Raw genomic sequence first — 22,570 nt, forward strand, 5'->3', positions numbered from 1 at the left:
TTGACTAAATATTTTAGTTTGTCGTGTATATTTTTTTCATTCGTTCAGACAACATTTTAAGCTGTCATATGGTCATGTTACAGTGTGCCCCTCACATGTTACAATGTACCCTACCTACAGGGCATGTTGTCACTTTTCACTTCCTTTCTTTTGAGGTAAATAACATCAAACATACACGCTGTGATTATGAAACAAAGCTACACATTTGTACTAGACAGGTGTGAAAATAACGTGGATAAAAAATTATACTCTGAACCCCATGTGGATTTACACAAACTGAGAGATTCACAAAGTGTTAGGTTGTGCCCTGCGCTCCCCTACATGCTAGGTGCTTTTATATAATTGTTATAGCTGTAAAGAGATGATGAATTGGTGCAGATAAATATATAGATAAATATGTAGGTGAATGTGTGTTTCTGGCACTGCTGACTGAAACAAGCAAGATTTTATGCAAAGCTGAATCTAAACAGTTTACATACATTGAGCTCATACTGTGTATACTGGCTCCAGGGTCCCCAGGTGACAGACAGCTGGCATTAAAACTTAAGGGGCGAAACAAGCACTCTCTCACTCTCTCTGTGTGCTTCCCCTCAATGTGTACACACAATTTGAATGCAATTTTGCCATTTAAGTACAATTAGACGTGGGACTGAATATGTAAATAGCTATCTCTGGGCCAATTTGATTGTGCAAACCAGAAAAATAAATAACAGATCCTTGTAGCCACGATGTTAAATCCCTGTAATCTGAAATTGTTGCACTATATATATATACAACAGTTCTTTCTGGTCCTCGAATCTGATTGGCTGATACGACTGTGATATTGGTGTGATATTAGAACTCCAACAGCCGTTTCACAGTCTGTAATCACATCACTCTGCTTGCGGTACTTCTTTCACAGCAACAGTCATGGCGAACAGCCAAATCCAGTATCATTTTATAAATATTACTGTTTTTGTAGTTTTAACAGGTTTTCAGGTGAGAATGTACTTGTTCATATTTTAAATATGCAGTTTGTAAATAAAGATAACGTCTATTTGAAAATGTGTGCCAACGTTGTTTGGACATGTGAGCTCCAAATCATCAGTGGCCATTCTGCACCGTTCTTCCTGCCCGAGAGTGCCTCACCTTGGCCAGATCTTCTGAAATTTACTGCTGGCATGTGTTGTCCGACAACGTTGGCACACATTTTCAAATAGACGTTATCTTTATTTACAAACTGCATATTTGCATATTGATGTCTCTGTAGTGGTTACACATGAGATATAATAGATATAATTATATCTAGTGGTTACACATGAGATATAATCGTGCCTATGGCCGAATCGCAGCCGTGCTGATATACAGCCATATCTCACGTTACTCGTCGACAAGATCGACAAGAGAACAAGAAAATAAAAGCACTATATTTGTCCCCAATACTAACAACTGGGCTGGCATGGTGATATCCTAATAGGACCACTCTATCCCTTATGAACAGAAAGACGTCCACCAAACTACCATAGTAGTGATGTAGTGAATAAGGTGTGTGGTCGTAACTTGTGACGCAATCGATCCTTGCAAGCTTGAACCTGCCTTTTATTGAACTTTTTCTTTTCCCTTTTCTCATCACATATGAAATCAGAAAGGTATTTATTTTCAATAAAAATGAAGGAAATATTCTAAATGTGTAAATAAAGTTATTTAATAATAGAGAGGGCTTTATTGGCCCAATAAATAAGCATCTAAGTAATAAGTTAATAATAATAATAATAATAATAAAACTTGTCATTTACACTTAATACATTTTTATAGTATAAAGTTTAAGTATAAACAGCATCTAACTACCACTTATTGCAAAGAAAATATTATTTTTAAATAGAGTAAATAGAATCTATCACTATTTGCACTTAGTGTAAATAGCATATTGCTGATAAATAGTGCTATTTTCACTTAGTGTAAATAGAATGCATTGCTATTTGCACTTAGTTTTGTAAGATTTACAGAACTCCAGACACTTTGATCTTCTGAGATGGACAATACACACACAGTGTATTAACATACAGACATCTGTTTCGACATCTCACTAAGAGAAGATGTAAGAAAAGTTCTGTCTCACCTATCCACTTCCTTCCCCTTACCATCGTCCTTCACTCAGCTCACTCGGAATGGTCAGTAGAATATATGTTCTACATTAATGCAAGTGATATTCACAGTCATTTTTGGTATCATTTGTAGTGTCTCAGGGCGACTGGTACAATGGCCTCAATCATACAAGAAATAGACTAAAATGTAACAGAGATCCTAAGAGTTTAGAGATATTTTGCTCACTGTAGAGGATGTGCTATTTCCCAGCGTCTTTCATGCAAATTACCATCTGCCCCCTAAAAGGTGTAAACGATCACGTCTAGGACTTGATCAATGCAAATTCTAATTGTTAGTTCCTGTCCCCATTTGGAGAATACCTGTATATTCTACAACCCTACCCCTAAACCTATCCATCACTCAAAACTTTCTGCATTTTTACATTTTCTCTCATTCTATATGAATTATAGGCCCAGTTTCATAGACAGGGTTTAGACTAAGCCAGGATAAGGCCATAGTTCAATTAGGACATTTAAGTAATTTTTATAAACGTGCTTAGAAAAAAAAAACCTTGGGTCCTATTGTTTTTTCAGGCCCTTTTGGGTCTGGACAAACGGGACCCACGCTCCCTATCGAAATAGAGGGCATAAGACTATGTTTGGATTGGTAACAGTTGATGGTCTCTCATTGGGCCCTGCTATACTGCCCCTTCTATCTAGCACTACCTGCTGGTCAAACACAAAAAAAGAAGTCCTCCCCTCTTTGCAAGGGTTAGCTATGAGACCTATCGCTTCCAGTTTGAGCTATCAGAGCCTGCCTCGGCTCGAGAGCTGAGAGCGTCACTACTGCATATGCAACGATACCAGGTTGTTAGGCCTTAGAGGGTTACTTTTGAGCTTGCCACTCCTGATTGAGTGTCTCAGGACTTCTCTCTCCGGGTTCTACACCCCTTGGAGCTTCTCGGAGCAGCAGCCTCAGGTGGTTGGGCCTCTCTCTGCCTCCCTGTTTGGCTGCTCTCTTTGTTGTTTGAGCTTTGCTGTTCTCCCCTCACCATAGAGCAGACCTGGGCATTGTACGGCCCCGGGCCACATCTGGCCCTCTGGCTGTCCTTGACTGGCCGCCTGAGGTAATTCGTAAATTAAAAGTCAATCGCGAATAGGTGTAATTAGGTGCACGCAATATAACCGCACTGCTTTTATTTTCGAGGCAACTGCTATTATGATTGTTGTTATTATTATTATTATTATTATTATTATTATTATTATTATTATTTTATTTACATCGCCTATATGTCCGTTCGTGTGACCACATATTAAATGTACAGCTTTCAAGAAATGTAAGTTTGCCGTTAGCCCTTAAATATGTTAGAATTATGAACATTTTTCCCCCTTATTTTTGTCTAAATATTTTTCTTCACTACACGTCTTTTTTTTTTTTTTTTTTTTTTTTTTTTTTTTTTTTTTTTTAATCTTATTTTCGTATTATTGCATGTTTAAAATAGCCTAATTTACTTATAGGCTAGTTATGTAGATGCAAAATGTGAAACTTCAGTCTAGGCTAGCATTTTTATAAATATTTGTAAGATATTATATATTCAGCATATTTTAACCTGTTTTGTATATTAATTATTTAATCCATAAATTAGTTATTAAAGCAGTTTTTAGGCTAAGCGACATCAGTTTAATCTTTTTCAACAACAACTAATGATCAATGAATTGGAACGGCATCAGTCCGTAAAATAATTTGAAAACGTCAAATAGCCTTTTATTTATAGGTTGCAACTACATCTGACTTGGATGTAGACTAGTGAAGATTTATTTTAATAAACCTGTTTGTGCGGAGTGTGGGAATGCACCTGCATAACAGGGAGGCGCCCACGCGATGATTTGCATTTCTCCTGATAATGAAAATTCGAAACTGATCTTATTTATGCGAACTCACAATAACATTAAAACGTCACTTTTGTAAAATAATGAAAACAATCAGAATGCGCTTTCTGCCCTCTCTGAATCTGGAGCGCGTCACAAAAAAGAACCGAAACTCAGTGTATAGCTACCTCACAGACATGAGAAATTTATCTATAGAAAGTTTAAAATGTCTACTTTTAAACGAACCAATGCAAAAACAAATATTCCCCGATTGTTTTAATCTGCATGAAGGTTGCATTTCTCTCTAAAGGCGCGTCCAGAATCAGCACTGAGTATTTCATCTTTGCAGCTGACAAGGACTCATAAACACTAGTTTATTTATGAATAATTAAAATATCTTGTTTTTCCCGACATATTCATAATCTTTATGCGACTTTTGCCTGTGCTTGATGGCAAACTTTATGCGTGTGCTTGAGCACGGAATATGGAAGACTCTTTTTGGATTATTAGCTGTAATATAAATATGCGATTAGTTAATAATGGCTGAAATGAACGACTAGTTATTTTGGTGGGGGCAGCCCTATTAAATACCCACATGTCTATATTAAAGTTTGTAAAGCATGTATACGCGTTTTCATAAATTCTGCTTTCAGAACTGTCACGTCCGTAACGGTGAGAGATGTCCATCCGTAACTTTTTTCCTCAGAAACACAAAAACAAATTTATTGAAATATATGTAGCTATATTTTATGTTTTGTGAAAAGCCAGTCTTTCTTCATCCGGCAGATATTGTTGCTTCTGGGCTGTGCATTGTAAATCACAGAAAGCCTACACAAAAACCTTGTCTCCCAAAAACTTGGGCCTTTTTTTGGTCACGTTTTTTGTAACACATGTCTATTTCCCTCATCTAAAATATTCAATACGTTCATAGACCGATGTCTGAACTCTATTTTCAGGGGTTTAGAAAAATGTAACGTGATGGTTCAAAATATTGGTAATGAATACATTCTATGAGAATTTAAGTTTCAGGGTTTGAGTGTGAATGTTACGACCATGACCTTTGAAGTACTTGATTTTTTTTTTTACAAATTTATGATGGTAGTTTTTGAAACACTGCAAAAAATGCACATTTTCAAACCTGTTTTCTGTTTTCATTAAATAGTAATATAATTGTGTGCACCACATTTTATTGTATGATTGTAATGTTCCATTTACTGTCTTTTATAAATAGATAAAATATATTGGGCCGAACTGAGTTAAGTTTATTGGTCCGACCCTCTGCAACCACCCAAGTTTTTCATGTAGCCCCTTGGGAAAATTATTTGCCCACCCCTGCCATAGAGGGTCACCTACGAGCATGCCGCTCTCATACTGAGTGTCCGGGTCCCTCTACTATTCAGAGAGTTGAGACTCTCTAGATCTCCAGGCTGTCAGGCAGTCTTTGCCTCCCTGGTAGGCCATTCTTTCGTCAAGCTAGCAGTGCTCCCCATTGCCATAGAGGGTCACCTATCAGCACACTGCACCCTTCTTAGTGTCTAAGTTTCCCTCTCATCCTGAAAGTTGAATGGTATGGGTTATGCGCCAGGCCGGTTTCACCTTGGGCCCAACTCCACTTATGTATCCTTGCCGATACCTTCCTGAACAGGGTGTGGCTACCAAGGATCTGTTGATTCAGGTCCTTTGAGCAAGCTCATCCAGACCCGAAGGTAGCCCCTGGGTGACAGGCCAGGGCCTAGTTTATTTAGTTTCCTAGATGCCTTGGCTGTATCCTCTTAAAGGAATCCTTTAGTTTCTGATTCCAAGCCTTGAGCTTGGTAAAGCTCAGCCCTTAACAGGTAAGTTCTTTGGGGCATGTAGCTCAAGACTTTGGCCAAAGGGGATACTGTCACTGTCAGGGTGTCCTAGGGGCAACTCCCTTAGCTTTGGTAGAGTTGGTACTTAGTGCTCACCTTTGTGCTTGGCACACACTCCCCTCAGCATGGCAGCATGGGTATAACATTCCCCATAGCGACCGCTAGAGGACACAGTTCGATATTCCCTCAAAAGGGAACCTCTCAGGTTACATATGTAACCATGGTTCCCTAATAAGGGAATGAGACACTACGTCCTCCAGAAGCCTTGCCATGCTTCGGATGCATACTTCAGACGAAACAGATAAGGTGTTCTCCCGGCATCTTTGACGTCTGATTCCGGCCAATGTTATTGTCGTGTTTCAATGTATGCTTCAGACACCGGTCTTGCCGAAGGCGTTCCCCATAGTGACCGCTAGAGGTCTAGAGAACTATGGTTACATACCCGAGACATTATTTAAAGTGTTTCAACCGTACACGTCTCAAATGTGCTCAGTCTACCCTATATGAACTCTTTATATCATTTGGTTATTTGATGTACTTTTGGAGTGAAGTGTCCTTTTATTTATTTATTTATTTATGCAAAGACACCTACATTTACCTTGAAAAAAACTGGCAGAAAATACGGTTTTGTGAAAATCTCAGGCAAATAACAAAATTTAATGTGTTAGACAAGATAAATGGCATATGCAAAATTTCAAAATAAGTCAAAATTTTAGTCTGTTGACACCCCTAATATGGGCTAATAACTTTTGGACCATAAAGGCTATAAACAATTGGGTAACGCTTTAGATTACAACCCGCAAAGAACTACGTAAGTATACTGAATTTACGGTGTATGTTTCTGTAATTATAGTGTACCTATAAAGAACGTACATGTAGGTATAAGGGACCAATATGTTATATTTGGGTAATAAGGGGATAACAAACCAGATATTCAACCTGCAAAGAACTACATAAGTATACTGAATTTACGGTATACGTTTCTGTAATTATAGTGTACCTATTAGTACGTATGTGTAGGTATAAGAGAACAATAGGCTATGTTACGTTTTGGTAATTCGGGGGGTAACAACCAGATATACAACCTGCAAAGAACTGCGCAAGTAAACGGAAGTTACAGTGTATGTTTCGTATTTATATTGTACCTACGTGTAAGTATAAGGGAGCAATATGTTACGTTTGGGTAATAACGGGGTAGAAAACAGATATACAAATAATTTATAATGGATTAATTAGCCAGTTCTATTAAATCGTAAGTTTGGTGTATCTATACGTAAGCTTTTTAAAATTACTGGGAAATTATACTCTTGTTCCATGTAGTTACAGGGTAATTGTGCCCTCTGCGGGTTGTAAATTAAAGTGGCGATTGTTCCCCCCTTGTTCAAGGAAGTTACAGGGTAGGTACAATACATAAACACACAATCTGAAAATATATCTAAAAATATTTTTTATAGTCGCTAATCCCACTTCTACCTCTAAACCTAACGTTAACTATGACTGAACAGTAATAAAAATATAAAAAACAGGAAAGTGCAATCACAATCATTTATTTATTGCAAAAATGTCAACAGCCATACAAAAAGTAATCCAAATAACGATGCAGCCGCAGTCCTCTCTGGCGGAATACAGTAGGTCTGAGGTGCAGTAGGATGAGAGCAGAATTTAAATTGTTAATCGCTGAAAATATTATCCAGATTATTGTCTCGATCCACTCCTCGAAGGCGCCCGCGCGTCATTCCAACACATCTCACCAGAAACACGGCATGTCGTAATCTGTGACGAATGCAGGCGAGAGCCAATGAACGTCCGATTTTCCTGTCGCAAAATGCACTTTAGCACGGGTTTATGGCTGTTGCTGCTGGACTCGCTGCTAGAGATGGAGAAGAAGATCGCCGGACAAAGCTTTGAATTTGGTTCTGGTCCTCGCAAATCGTATGGATTCTGAAGATCTGGGTTACAGCACACAAATAAAATGGTTTAATTTGTAATTATGATGCGTGTTCGGTGTATTTTATGGTTCTATTGTTAGTCACAGCATGTTAGAGAAAACGCCTTTGTGTTCCACCACGGCAAACGAAGTTAATATTACATGAATGATTAAACGATTGCAGAAATATTATTTATTTTAAGGGTTTAACGTGTAGTCATGATACCATTATGTAGACCTTTTCTTGGAAACGAGCTGGCAACAGAAATCACACAGAACAGAATGAAATGTTATAATTTCATATTAAGTAAACGTTAAATGTTTAGATGATGTAAATATGTCAGTATTGTACATTTAATGTTTGTAAAAATGTAAATAAATGTACATTTTGTAGAACCACATTTTACGTCGCGTTGTTATATGTACCTACCCTGTAACTTCGTTGAACAAGAGGGGAACAATCGCCACTTTAATTTACAGCCCGCAGAGGGCACAATTACCCTGTAACTACATGGAACAAGAGTATATTTTCCCAGTAATTTTAAAAAGCTTACGTATAGATACACCAAACTTACGATTTAATAGAACAGGTACCTGTTAAGTTTTTTTTTAAATTAATCCATTATAAATTATTTGCATAGCTGTTTGCTACCCCCTTATTACCCAAACGTAACCTATTGTTCCCTTATACTTACACGTAGGTACAATATAAATACGAAACATTCACCGTAACTTTAGTTTACTTACGCAGTTCTTTGCAGGTTGTATATCTGGTTGTTTCTATTACCAAAACGTAACATATTGGTCCCTTATACCTACATGTACGTTCTTTAATAGATACACTATAATTACAGAAACATACACCGTAAATTCAGTATACTTATGTAGTTCTTTGCAGGTTGAATATCTGGTTTGTTATCCCTTTATTACCCAAATATAACATTTTGTTCCCTTATACCTACATGTACATTCTTTATAGGTACACTATAATTACAGAAACATACACCGTAAATTCAGTATACTTACGTAGTTCTTTGCGGGTTGTAATCTAAAGCGTTACCAACAATTGTCCTTTTTCCAACCTGATTGCCTCTTTCCTACAATGCAATTCTGACAAGTGGAAATACATTCATTTTAGATAAATTCTAAACTAAACATTCCATTTTAGAGAAAAAAAAGATTAGAGAGCTCTTTAATTGACTTGTTACTAATAAAATGCAGCTGTGGCTTTTCATAGAATATTTAATAAATTAAAATAAATTAAAATGAAAACAGTGGAAGTCAATGGAAACGTGACTAGTCAAAACCAAATTATGGATATGTGGCAATGAATGACTAGTGGGGAAAACTTAACAGATTGGTAAAATTGTAGTTTTAACCACTCAGAACTATATTAGATGCTGGGTTAAACTACTGAGAACACAAAACAGTGTTGTTATTTAACTGAATCAGACAAGACTCAAAACCTTTCAACAACTTGGACAAAAAGTGTTTTTCCTTAGAATCACCTTGTTGTGCACAAAATAACATAGATCCCTCAGATACTTGTCATAATTTGTCATAAGAACATTAAGAGTAATGTCATTTTCTTTTTAGAAAGTTCTGATTGCAAAGTTCTGGAAGTGCCTGATTTAGTGCTGCATGAAACCTGAGGGCCACTTGGACTTGAGTTTGACAGTAGTTTGCCAGGTCTTCCAAGGCTGCAGGAAACACTAAGTGCCACATGAGCTCTTGTTAATGCAATCTGTAATCATATTCACTCCTAACTGAATCTCATTTGAAAGCATCTGGACCCAAGCCCAAGGCATCTCCTCCTGCCACCGCACCGGATTGATTAGCTGAATCTCCCAGTTCTGCAGGGCCACTACTTGAAGAAAAAGGCTCAAATAGTAGTCATCTCTGCTGTCTGGATTATCTTGATAACGTATTTCACACTCTTAATTTCCTATCTCCACCACCCTCTGAGAAGGTCATTGTCACAGAACCAGAGAAGATTATTACCAAGAATGACTATACAAGGTCAGATCAGGGGCCGGATTGCTCCGGGCCCTGTGGAAGCAGAGTTGATACTTGCTGCTCTGATTTCAGGAAAGACAGCCAATTCTTGGAGCAGGATGCTTATGGAAATATAGGAAATACCACTGGAGAGACTCAGAGGCAGCCACAAATTTAAGCTGGCCCAGTTTTCAAAGCTCTTCCTTACATTTACAAAAGAACCCATCTATAAATAAAACCAAAACACAAGGAGCTTACCCTGAGGTGTTCATGAAAGATGGCCGTCAGCCTTTCAGTTGTATACAAAGTCCCTTCAAAACAAAATCCCTTGCAAATGAACACATAAGTCCAAAACGAAGTCACTGTCCTTTCACAGCTGATTTTGAGAAATGCCTCAATACTGTTTGATCAAACAGATGCCTTGGGCTTTAATGGATGTGGAAGGCTGCCACTGGAGTAAAGTAACATGTTGTGTTCTTTTGAAATGAAAAATGTTGACAGTCCTGACATCACTAGTTCACGTCAAGTCTGTCTGAAAACACGCAATTATCTGAGCTGGATGTTTTTTTAAGGTGGTATATTTGTGTCTACTCTATTCACCAAACAACTCTTCCTCTTAGATGCACTTCTTCTTGAAGAAATCTAACCAGGCATTCAAAACAAATCTTAAACAGAGCTGTAATTGTCCCCAGGTGTCAAAATAGCTCTACCCAGAACAAGAGGAATCCTTTCACACAAACACACAAAAAGTCAACCAATTCATTCCGGTGACTGAGTGCAGTTATTGGCATTTATTGCCAATAATGAAGTAGGTGGAGTCTACAGTGGCCGAGAGAGCTCAACGCGCTGCAACTTAAGAAAACACATGCAAATAGAAAAAACAACAACAAATTAAGAAAACATCTTCATCAGTTTGACAAACACGCTGCAAACACACAAACACGCTGCAAATAACACGGACCACAACGGAAATGTTTCAGGGGGACCTCAAAAAGTGACAAATTCAGCTGGGACCTGATTATTTGTTCAGTGGCTTTTGGTCAGAGTAGAGGTGTTGTCGGTGAACCAAAAGGTGAGTTTTTTGTTTATTTTAACATCCTGATCATACGATTCATTGGTCTGATCTGACGAATTACACGCTTAACTGTGAAACGTTATTAACTTAATTGCAAATAAATATATAAATAAATAAAAATATTTTAAAAATAAACAATAAACTCACCTTTTAGTCACCGACAACACCTCTGCTCTGACTAAAAGCCACTGAACAAATAATCAGGTCCCAGCTGGGTTCGTCACCTTTTGAGGTCCCCCTGAAATATTTCCTTTGTGGTCCATGCTATTTGCAGCGCGTTTGTGTGTTTGCAGCGCGTTTCTGAGTTAGGTTGTGTTGTGAGAATTTGCATTGTGTTTTCCTATTTGGGTCTGGTTAGGGGTACCCCCCAAGAACTTTGACACAATTCGAACACTGGTCACACTCATATGCAGATATGAATAGCTCATAAGGAAAAACTATGCATTAAGAGCCAGGGGGTGAAACTCTTTGAATTTAAAGATCAGGGTAAATTTTACTTTTGTCTTCTGGGAAATATCTTCTGTAACTATCTTCTAGAGGTGTGCTCAGATGCATTTTTACTCGGACTTGACTCGGACTCGGATGAGCATATTTTCCTTTTCCCCCACCCTTGAATTTATACATTTACTATATCAATGAATAAAGTCAAGTCCCACCCTATAATTTATCACATTCTAAAGCCTGTTTCACTCTGAAATATGTCACAATACATAAGTCAGCTAAAACTTCCGTTACATGACTTTAAGTTTGCTAAGCAGAGTGTTGTGTTTGTTATTATTAAGAAGGAACACTAGGGGAAGATAGAGCACTTACAAGGGAGAGAGTAGAAGAGAGGAGAGTGCTACTAGATGGAAAGGTATTCGGTCTGGATTAAAGGTGGTGAATCCAAGGAATCCGTGTGCTGTTACATTCTTTATTGTTTCTGTAAACAGTACAACAAATTGGCGACGAGGTAGTTACAATTCTTACGCAACAATGGCTGCACTTAATGCTCCATTTCCAGACTTATTTCTGCCTTGCCCGGGTGAGCCCAGCATTCCATTTACAACATGGATCAGGATGTTCCGTAACTATCTCCTCGTTGTGGGAGCTACAGGTGATGCTTGGCCAGAAGAGAGGAAGAGAGCCTTACTGCTTCATTGCTTAGGAACTGAAGGATTCCTAAGGATTTTTTATACTTTACCAGAGACTGGAGATACACTAGAAACTGCTATCACTGCATTGAGCACACATTTTACACCTGCCATAAATGTGGTGGTAGAACGTCATAATTTTCGGAAATGAGTGCAAGGTGCTCAGGAGTCTATAGTGAACTATATCGCTGCATTGAGACAGCTGGCAGCCACTTGTGACTTTCCTAATACAGAGGACATGATTCGAGACCAACTCATTGAGCATGTGTCGGATCCCCGGTTACGTGAGAGACTGCTCCTATAACCTAATCTTACTTTTGCAGAAGCCATCGCAACTGCGACCCAAGTTGAATCTGCATCAGAACAAGCAAAGGCCATAGGAGAGCGGAGCATTCCTGTGCAAGCCATTCAAATTCAACAAAAGGCTAATCAGCGCAAGAAGCAAAGAAATACGCCCACTGAAAAGACAAAACCTACTCCAAAACTTCATGCACCTGCTGCGCATACACGCTCATGTTTTCGTTGCGGTTCTACTGGACACTTGGCTAATGCAAGGGAGTGCCCGGCAACAAGAGCAGCATGTAAAAACTGTAAAAAGAAAGGACACTTTGCACGCATGTGTCGTTCGACTCCAACACACGCTGTAAGAGAAGTTGTCTTACCCGAGTACACCTTACTATTAATCCAAGAACCCAGCACACTACATAAAATTCAGTGTGCTGTCGGCATTCAAACGGCAAATTCCTTTGCAACTGTGGAACTGACCGTGGATACTGGTGCATCTGTCTCAGTTCTCCCTCGATCTGTGTATGAGGAGAATTTCAAGACCACTCACCTGCAGCCATCGAGCGCATGACTAGTTACTTACTCGTGCTCGCCTATTGATGTGCTTGGCTGTATGCCAGCTACTGTTATTAAAGACAATGTCAAATGTTCTGCTAGCTTCTCTATTGTGGAGTCAGGAACTGCGTTAATGGGGATGGACTTGATATCTGCTCTCCAGCTCTGCATTGAAGGGAATACAATTTCTTCTACACGAGCCTCTAACTTACTTGCTTCTCTTCCCACGACACCGCTGATGCAGCTTTCTTCTTCTGCACCTCACGTTGCAACAGGCTGTGTGAAAAGGTTCATGCCCAAGGTGAAAATCTTACCCTCTGCTGTACATGTGCAACAAAAATTGCAATGCCTTCCTTTCTCAGTACGTGCTGCTGTGTCTGACTAATTGAACTGCCTTCTAGCCGCAGGTGTAATAGAGAAGGTGGATGCTTCACCATGGATTTCACTGATTGTGGTAACACAAAAGAAAACAGGAGGAATCAGTATGTGTGTTGATTTGAGGGATAAGGCCTAATAAGGCTATTACAGTGGACGCTCACCCTCTGCCACACATGGAAGAGACTCTAGCTGCCTTGTCGGGGGCAACAGTTTTTTCCACCATTGATCTGGAAAACGCTTACCATTAAGTTTCACTCCATCCAGATAGCCGCAATCTTACAGCCTTTATCACACATGATGGGCTGTTTCATTTTTGCCGTGTTCCGTATGGGTTAGCATCCGCTCCAGCCGCATTTCAGAAAATTATGTCAATTATACTCCAAGCCATTCCTAACGTACAGAATTATTTGGATGACATCATCTGCTTTGGATGGACACGGCAAGAACATGACATTGCATTGGACACATTCGCGTCACAAACCTTAACCCCAACTGAACGGCGTTATCAACTGTAGAGGAAGAGGCTTTAGCCTGTGTTTGGGCAGTCGAAAAGTGGTGCACATACCTCTGGGGAAGGCATTTCACATTATGCACTGATCACCAGGCACTGACAACTTTGCTGTCTACATGGGGAGCTGTACGGGCCGGGATGCTTATCGCACGGTGGTCAGCTCACCTGCTGTGCTTCACTTACGACGTGGTGTATCATGCTGCTCATCAAACCATGCTGCAGTCTATTTGTATCTGATTAACCATAGGCCAAACTTTTCTGACAGAAGGTACCTTGTTTTTTAAAAGTGAAAAAAGTTTGTTTTTTTTCACAATATGAGATATAAATTTATGAAAATGTGCAGTTTTTTTCACACTAGTGTGCTTTAATGTTGAATCAGGAAGTTTGCTTTTAAATGCTTTTATTTTGTGGACAGTTCAGGTAAGAACAGCACAGCTGTGGATCATTCAGGTAAGAACACAGCATTAAGAATCAAGGGGATGTAAACTTTTGAATGGGGTCATTTTTTACTATTATTAACTATTATTTTCTCTTGTGGACTATATTTAAACATCTTTTATGTGAAATATCTTAATCAGGTCAGTTCTGAGTAAACAATAACATGCATTTTGTAAGCCATGACTTCACCGCTAACTGCTAACCGTTAGCACACACCGCCACATGAACAGCGGGTCTGAAAATTGTATTCACTTCCCCCTAGTGACTCCTCCTACTTCCTAACTTGCAATAAATGCATAATTGCAATAACATAGTAAGAGTCTCCATCACAAATTCATAACGTTCAAAGCAAATACTCAAACAAACACAAATAATACACAAATAATAAGTATCAAGCATAAACTATATTCAAATTAATAAATCAGTCCATTTAGTCCAATATACGAAAATTTTGCTTATAGATATTTTAGGTTCATAGAACGTAATTAATACAGTAGGTTGATTTGAATAAAAATCATAATATATACTGTAGTTATTATATATTTTTAAATATATTTATATAATAAATATATATTTAATAAGTTTTACTTATATTTCCTCATATCATTTTGGGCAGTTTAGTTACTGTCTAAATCTAAATACACAGACAAAGGTATGGGAGGGGGGGGTTGGGCTATAAGAGATATTATTGGAACAACAGGAACAACAGAAACTCAGCTACAAAGTTGAAGACCACGTAAAGTCACAGAGTAAGGTCACCAAGCGCTGAGGCACATGGTGCATAGAAGTCGCCAACACCCTGCTGGTTTCTTAACTGAAGACTTCCAAACTTACTATCAGAACAAAAACAGTGGGAGCTGGAGCAACTGCCTACAAGCCTAACATCACAAAGTACAGTGCCAAGAGTTGGAAGGACTGGTGTAAAGCACACTGCCACTCGACACTGAAGCAATGGAAATGTGTTCTGTGGAATGACAAAAAACGCTTTTCTGTTTGATAGACTGATAAGTGTGTCTGGGATGCTTACCTGCACTGTGCCAACTGTGTTTGCCCACTGCAAGTTTGGTGGAAAAGGGGCAATAGGTATGGAGCTGTTTATCAGGGGGGTTGGGCTTATTTTCTTTTTATTCCAGCATGACTGTGCCCCCAGTGCACAAAGCAAGGTCTATAAAGACATGGATGGATGAGATTGTTGTTGATCAACCCCACTGAAGACCATTGGGATGAACTGGACAAGAAATTGTGAGTCAGTCCTTCTCATCCAACATCAGTGTCTGACCTCACAAATGCTCTACTACTAGATGAATGAGATGATGTTCCCAAAGAAACACTCTGAAACCTTGTGGAAAGCCTTCCCAAAAAAGTGTTAAATTGTGTCTTTAAAAAAAATGTGTTTACCCTAAATCTATTTTAAGATCAGAATTTTTTTTTTTTTTTTGCCCTTTTAAGTACATTGTGTAATATATTTTGCATTTGAGGCTTTAAACTAAATATATTTTACAGTTGGAAAACATATTTCATTAAGCCACACTGTTTACAGTTATACATTTTCATAGGCTGTATGTTTAATGTATATGGCACATTGCTGCCATGTGCCATACATCAAACTGCCATGTGGGTTATGATTTGATTCTGTTCTTTGACATATCTGCAACCATATTACACTAATTTTGAAAGTCTTTATTTAGGACAGTTTTTTAATCTGTCTTTATTTATTTATTTATTTGTTTGTTTAGGGTTTATTTTGGTAGATTTTTACCTTTTTAAAGCTGTGCATACGTAAACAACTTCCAAATAATCTGCCAACAACAAGAACTAGTAACGTTTGATAAGCTGACTATACAACTATACAGTATATCCATACTTTACATTTCAGCATATATCATACAAAAATGTATGTATACACCTTTTCCTCTCCAATTTCATTTGAGTTAACAGGCTTTTGAAACAACTTGACATATAGCCAAACAAGAAACTGCTACAAAGAGTGTCTTACCGCCAAATGACTCCATCCCACCCTTACACTAAGGGTGGGATAGGCTGGGGACACTATGGAGCCAGGATGCCTGTCATGTCTTCCACTAACTTATCACATTCCTTATTTGTGACTTCTTCCACTCTCTTCCGCTGGACACTGCTATTTTTAATACAATAATATATAAAATTTATTAGGTCTTTAGTATTTTCAGCAAACAAAAAAAAAAAAAAATGTTTTTAAGTCGGTTATTTCTATCTTTTGCAAGTAGTGTGTCAGTAGGAAATATCAGTTTACATTTCCAAACATTCCTTTTGCTATTAATTGTAATAATCCATTCAATTTTTTGTATGCACAAATAGTCTGACAACAGCCAGTATGCTCCACACAGAGATCTGATCTCACCATCATCCTGTACATCTGGAATGACATGAAGAAACAGAAGGAAAAAAACAAACAAACAAATAAAAAACACCTTAATACAGACTACCTACAAAGCTATCATAAAAACTATGCACAAGTGTACCTAGTACAAAAGCTATTTTAAATCCAAAGGGTTGCCACACCAAATGTTGATTTTATTCAGTTAATAGAATTTAAGTGATAAATAAAATCTATTAATGACATTATTTTTGAAAGCATCCTTATTTTACTCAGTTTTTCCTGTTTCTTTATGTCATTTTAGATGGACTTGATGATATCACTGTGTGGAGCACTGGCTGTTGTGAGACTCGTTGTGCATACAAAAATCTCACTGGATTATTACAATTAATGGCAAAAGCAATGTTTAGAAATGTAAACTGATATTTGCTGCTGACACACTACAGCAAAAGATAACTGCCTTAAGACTGCCTTTTTTGTTGGTGAAAATACTAATGGCCTAAGACGTTTGCACATATATATAGAAAAGAAAACTAACAACTACAGTAAACAAAATGGTCAGATAGATCCTTATAGTAGTGCATTTATTATAAAATACTTTCTCAGTCTTTTCCGGTCAAGTCTAGGAAATGTTTGCAAAAACAAAGCATCTGTATTTTCATGCGTGTTCAATTTGGAGAGAATGTCTCACTGAAAACTTCAGACTTTCTCACCTAAGAGGATGTAATCAAACACCAGTATGTTTAATGAGAGTCATTAGTGCTAATGGGTTACTATGGAATAAGTCCTGATGAACCCTCAGAGTCAAAAACTATTAGCTGTGATGGGCTGTGCTGAAATCCTTATGGGATTTAGGGCACTCATTAGTGTCATAGCTCTGGATCTGTCCTGCAAAAAAAGTAACAAAAGAGTAGATCTTCAACTTTAAAACCCTTTAGAACTTTTGTTAAAACATCAGTGAACTGGTACCATCTAGACCAGGGGTGCCCAAACTCGGTCCTGGAGGGACGGTGTCCTGCAGAGTTCGGCTCCAACCCCAGTTAAACATACCTGAACCAGCTTATCAAGCTCTTACATACTAGAAACTTCCTGGCAGGTGTGTTGAGGCAAGTTGGAGCTAAACTCTGCAGCACACCGGCCCTCCAGGACTGAGTTTGGTCTAGACATAACATTCCAAAACTAGTACTAGTACTGTTATTGTTATCAGGGAATTTCCTATTAAAACTAAAAAGTTTTGCACTCTGACGTCTGAATTTCTTTTCTTCATATGTATGACCAGTATCACACTCGTAGCTTGTGATATGGCTCTTTATCATCACGGTTCTGATTCAGCTGTAAGTAATCATAGCCATGTTGATATAGAGCCATATCTCTTGATATTGCATTTATACAACAGTTTGACTGCACAAGTGTGTAAATAAGTAAGAAACAACCGAAGAATGTCTCAAAAAAAAAAAAAAAAAAAAAAAAAAAAAAAAAAAAAACCTTTTGTGTGCAGGACTACTTCCTTCTACCATGGATTCAAATCTCAAAAACTCTAAAGTGTATTGTATTACTGTATTAAAAGTTTATTGTATTATCTAGAGTAGAGTATTATAAGAGAGAGATTTCACTTAGCGTGCTACTGCCTGCATCTGATACAGCATTATTCCGCTCAATTTAATATTCAGAATAAAACATTAGTTTGAATGTCTACTAAGGAAAACAATGTCTTTGTCGTAGTATCTTGTCAGCTGGGATTTCTGATGATAATGCTGGTCAATGCATTTGTTGCTTGCATCTTACAAGGTGTTGTTGAAAAGAAAAATAATGTCCGTGTTTTCAACTTTCAGGTCTCTTTCAATGTCAAATTCTTTCTTGCTGACTCACTAGCAAAGATAGAAGATGTGTTCCAATTTATGTACTTATACACTGTTCTATGGCATTTTGTAGCATAAATAGAGCGAATAGTGCACTTGTGAAGGGAAGGGGCTATCAGACTCTGATGATGAATGACAAAATGACCTTATATAATTTAAACACTACACATTTGAGTATATAGTGCATAAGTACATAGTATATAAGTACAATGTCTATAGTGTGTAATTTAGGACATTTTGGACACTTTGATACAGCATTAAAGTTATATAAATACAAAGACTGCCCATTAGATATACCCAAAACAAATTATATCTCATGTTTAACCAATATTGAGGCATCAGAGCCAGTGGCAAATTCCAGAAGAACTGGTTGAGGTAGCACTGAACAACCACTGACACATTGGAGCTCACATCTCTGAAAACATTTAACCAAATTTTCAAATAGGTGCTGTCTCTATTAATAAACTGCATATTTTAAATCTAAACAACTACTTTCTCCCTAAAAACTACATTCTATGACACAACGTATACATATATAGCAGTTTTTGTAAAATTATTGTGGGTTTGGTAGTCTGCCATGATGTTCACTGTGAGAAATATTATATCGCATGAATATCTTATGGCTGGAACAATCTCTCAGGCAATCAGATTCGAGGACAAGAAAGAACTGTTGAATGCTTAGAATAATTCCAAGAACTCACTGTAAATAACCTTGGCAAGTCATTGTTTACTTTGCTCTCTTTGGTAACAACCCACCCAGTCAAAGTTGTGTTTGGTTTGGTCCAGTGAGGAAAGAGGGAATGCCTTTCCTGTGAGTTCATTATGATGACCAGTGTGAATCAGAAGGCTAGCTTTCTACTAAAAGTATTAATACTTTGCATCAGTTAATCTAAGCTTAAACATCTTATTTTCTTGTGGTAATGCCTGTCACTCTTTATTATACTTAATAACTCTGAATATTCTGTCTGGGATTTCTTTGTTAAGAACCAAACGAAGAGCAATGATCATTACAAGTAAGTAAAAGTGGGTTCCTCATTTTTCTTTAAAATCATTTTAAAGTGTTACATACAATGAATCTAAAGCTGATGTAAGCCATTTTATGAATAAATTACCCTTAGTAATAAGAGCACGGTACATTTGCGCTGTTCAATATTCAGTGAAGAAAAAAAGTGAATGTATTAAAGGATATTGCATGTTATTGATCTAAATACCTGTTTGTAGGTTTTATTTTGATCTATCTTGTATTTTTGATCGATTTTGTTTCATTTTATTTTGACTTTTATGTATGAATCACATAATGTATGAGTATGTATTTTGGTCGGCTGCTCTAATAGAAGGGCAGAAACAGTTTCTTTGACAGGGTTTCATTGTCTGACTGATGTTTGTCTGCTGGTTATGACAATTCCTTGGTAATTTAAATGAAACATTTAAAACATCAGCAATATATCTAACAATTAGTAAAAATGTGTACAAGCGAAGATGATTTCTAATTATCGGAAAGTGGTACCTATACCTCTAAGGAGTCTGAGTTATCTGATCTATGAAAAGACTGTTGTTAGCAACCAGGAGTAACAGCAGAATGTCTGAGTAATTATCCCAATGACCTAATTTCTTCTGTAGCTGCCAAGCTTTTCATCGAAATCCTGTCCTGTCTCTGTTGAAATGGAGCATATTTGTCATTCAGAAAACAGCTATGCAAGTTCATGGAAAAACGGCTAACATGGCTCTTGGCACATCTGGAGATTATGATCATAGTTAGAAAGACAGTAACTTTTATTCTTGACATCTGATCACAGGATTGAGAGAGTACACACACTCAAAAACATACATTAAACTTACAGGTCAAAACCATACTTTTTGTATGTTTGGATAAATGCTAAATCACACAGTTCCCACGTACACACTACAGCTTAATTTGGTTGTCAGTTCCTCTTGGCCACATACACACTGTAAAATTTCAGGAGTAAAAACATTTAAATATACTAGTAAGGCCCCTAATTTATAGTTTTGTATCTTGCTAGAGTGAGGGAAAAAAACAAAACAAAACAAAATAATCTGAAAACATGAAAAACTTGATTCCAAATTCACTGTAAACCACGGCTTCACACAGCTTATTGCTTTTAGAAAATGATTACCAAACAATGCATATAAGCTATTAATGGCAAAATATATGCATGTCACTTACATTACATGTTACTTTTTAAAAATTAAATTATTAAATCCCATCCTTCTGCTAGATAAATGACATTGATAGAATGTTTTATGTATTTTTTAACACAAAATATGATATTGTAAAAGAAATGCATTCATTCCAAACAGATATAGTTAAAAATGTAGTAGCAGCTTTTAAAAAATAAGCAGTATTTTCTTTCTTTTTTTTTTATGAATCATAAATTTATTTATATATTTACATTTTGCCATTTTATGTACATTTATTAACCCTATCGGAAGCCTTAAACATGTAAAATATGAATATAAAAAACAAAATAGATAGAAATATGTACAGTGACAATAATTTTAGTTTAAAAATACAATTATAATCCCTCTCCTATCTCTAAACTTAGCACATGTATACACATTTTAAAGAAAAATATAACAGACAGACAAGTTTCATTTAAATTAATTTCAATTACAATTAAAGAATTTGTGAGTACGGTTTATAAACAGAGGTAACGAACTGCAAAACAAGATTTAGTAAAAAGTAGTAAGATACTGGTGGATAAGCGCTTAACTTTCTATTTTTTGCACTTCAATTGTGTGGCAAATGGTAAACGTAAGAACTGTCAGTCTGATCATAATCTTGATTTACTCTGGTACGCCAGTAAAAAAAATAGTGTTGCTCTGCTTGAGCTGTGTCAAGATTAAAACTGGTTAAAACTGTTCAAGCTGTCAAGATGCTCTCCATTCCTCAAGGGTCCCATAGATGCTTTTCTCATGTCAATCAACTGTCTGAGGGCTCCTATGAAAGTAGGCATTTATGGCAGTTCCTGAAGCCCCGGGTACTGCTGTAGTACTTTATTAGGTGGCTTATACCTTGAGTGTGTGCCTCCTGCAATGGGGAAGGGAGGTATCAAAGAACCAATCTAACAGCATTTTGTATCATTCATAGCTTACAGCCTGTGCAGCACGTAGCACCATTAGCCAAGACCCACCCAAAACATTTACACACTTAGGCTTCCAGAGACCTCCGGGTTGGGTGGAGGACAATCATAAACCACATCTGTTATCGGCATCCAAACCCTAAATGCACAACTTCCTGTAGGGCCGTCTGAGGTATTTGGAAAAGGAAGTGCCTTTCCCTGCTCAGCTCTATTAAACAGTGGAGAGCCATGTCAAATGACCACACTTACATAATTCCCATGCTGGAGTTCTCAAAAATGGCTGGAACAAAGTAATTTGCAGAGGTAGCGGTTATTATGTCAGATATCAGCATCAGAGTACACATTTCTCACGAGGTGACTTCCAAATTCACACTGTCTGAGAAACTTGCAAAGCTCATTTAACCAGGCCAGAATTCAGCAGCCCAGATAAGATGCAATAATGCAATCTGACAACAAGCCGTGGTGCTAACTTGCTAACAGCTACATGAGGCCATCACACCCAGTGCAGTCTTTTACAAACGCTTCTGCATCGGAGCAGGGAGTGGCACTGTTAACTTGGCCCCTATGTTTACATACCTGAGACATCTGTTCTTTGTATCACAGATGCAGCTGTCTTCCTCTGACCCTTTTGCCACTTATGTGAAAGAACCGTATGCAAGGTTTCATGGATCGCTAGTCAGTGTGAAGAAAGGAATTGTTTCCACCATCTGTGCCCAGCTGTGTTATGTTAGCAAAAAATCTAAAAATGTGAAAGTAAATGAATGGCAAAGTAATAAAGGCAGGAGGAGAGGCTGGAATCATGTGTGCCTGCTGCCTGCATTCTTTTGGTCCACCATGCTGAAGCTAAAGACATTCAATTAGCAGCATATTAGCCAGCCTCTGCTTTTAATCCACAGGAAATTAAGGAAATGAGAGGATGGTTGATAAACTTGGAGTGGAATTAAATGGCATTGTAAGCTAAGTTAAAAAATAATTCATTAATTAAAAAATGTAAATGTAATAGTGTTGAATTTGCCCCTTATGTTTGCCTCATAAAAGCTGAATAACCAGAAATTACATACTTCAAATGCACTGTTTCTCTTTGCAGAGATTGAAGCAAAGGAGGCTTGTGATTGGCTTCACGCAGCTGGTTTTCCTCAGTATGCACAGTTATTCAGCGGTAAATGTTTATT

The 22,570-nt window shown here is 37.5% G+C and overlaps 1 protein-coding gene across 2 annotated transcripts in view; it reads left to right on the forward strand.

Moving 5' to 3' along the window:
- Positions 1-22,570, forward strand: part of si:dkeyp-23e4.3 (rho GTPase-activating protein 7) — a 91,796-nt gene that overhangs the window by 56,010 nt on the left and 13,216 nt on the right. Inside the window, exons 1-2 of one of the 2 annotated variants that reach the window (XM_051093374.1) lie at positions 19,102-19,310; positions 22,486-22,557. In XM_051093374.1, the coding sequence (XP_050949331.1) occupies positions 19,298-19,310; positions 22,486-22,557 (85 nt within the window). In that variant the 5' untranslated portion in view covers positions 19,102-19,297. Of the gene's footprint in view, positions 1-19,101; positions 19,311-22,485; positions 22,558-22,570 lie in introns of those variants that run through there. The other variant, XM_051093373.1, reaches the window with a different exon arrangement.

The sequence above is a fragment of the Labeo rohita genome, chromosome 21 (genome assembly GCF_022985175.1).
Source record: "Labeo rohita strain BAU-BD-2019 chromosome 21, IGBB_LRoh.1.0, whole genome shotgun sequence".
In the NCBI taxonomy this organism is placed as follows: domain Eukaryota; kingdom Metazoa; phylum Chordata; class Actinopteri; order Cypriniformes; family Cyprinidae; genus Labeo; species Labeo rohita.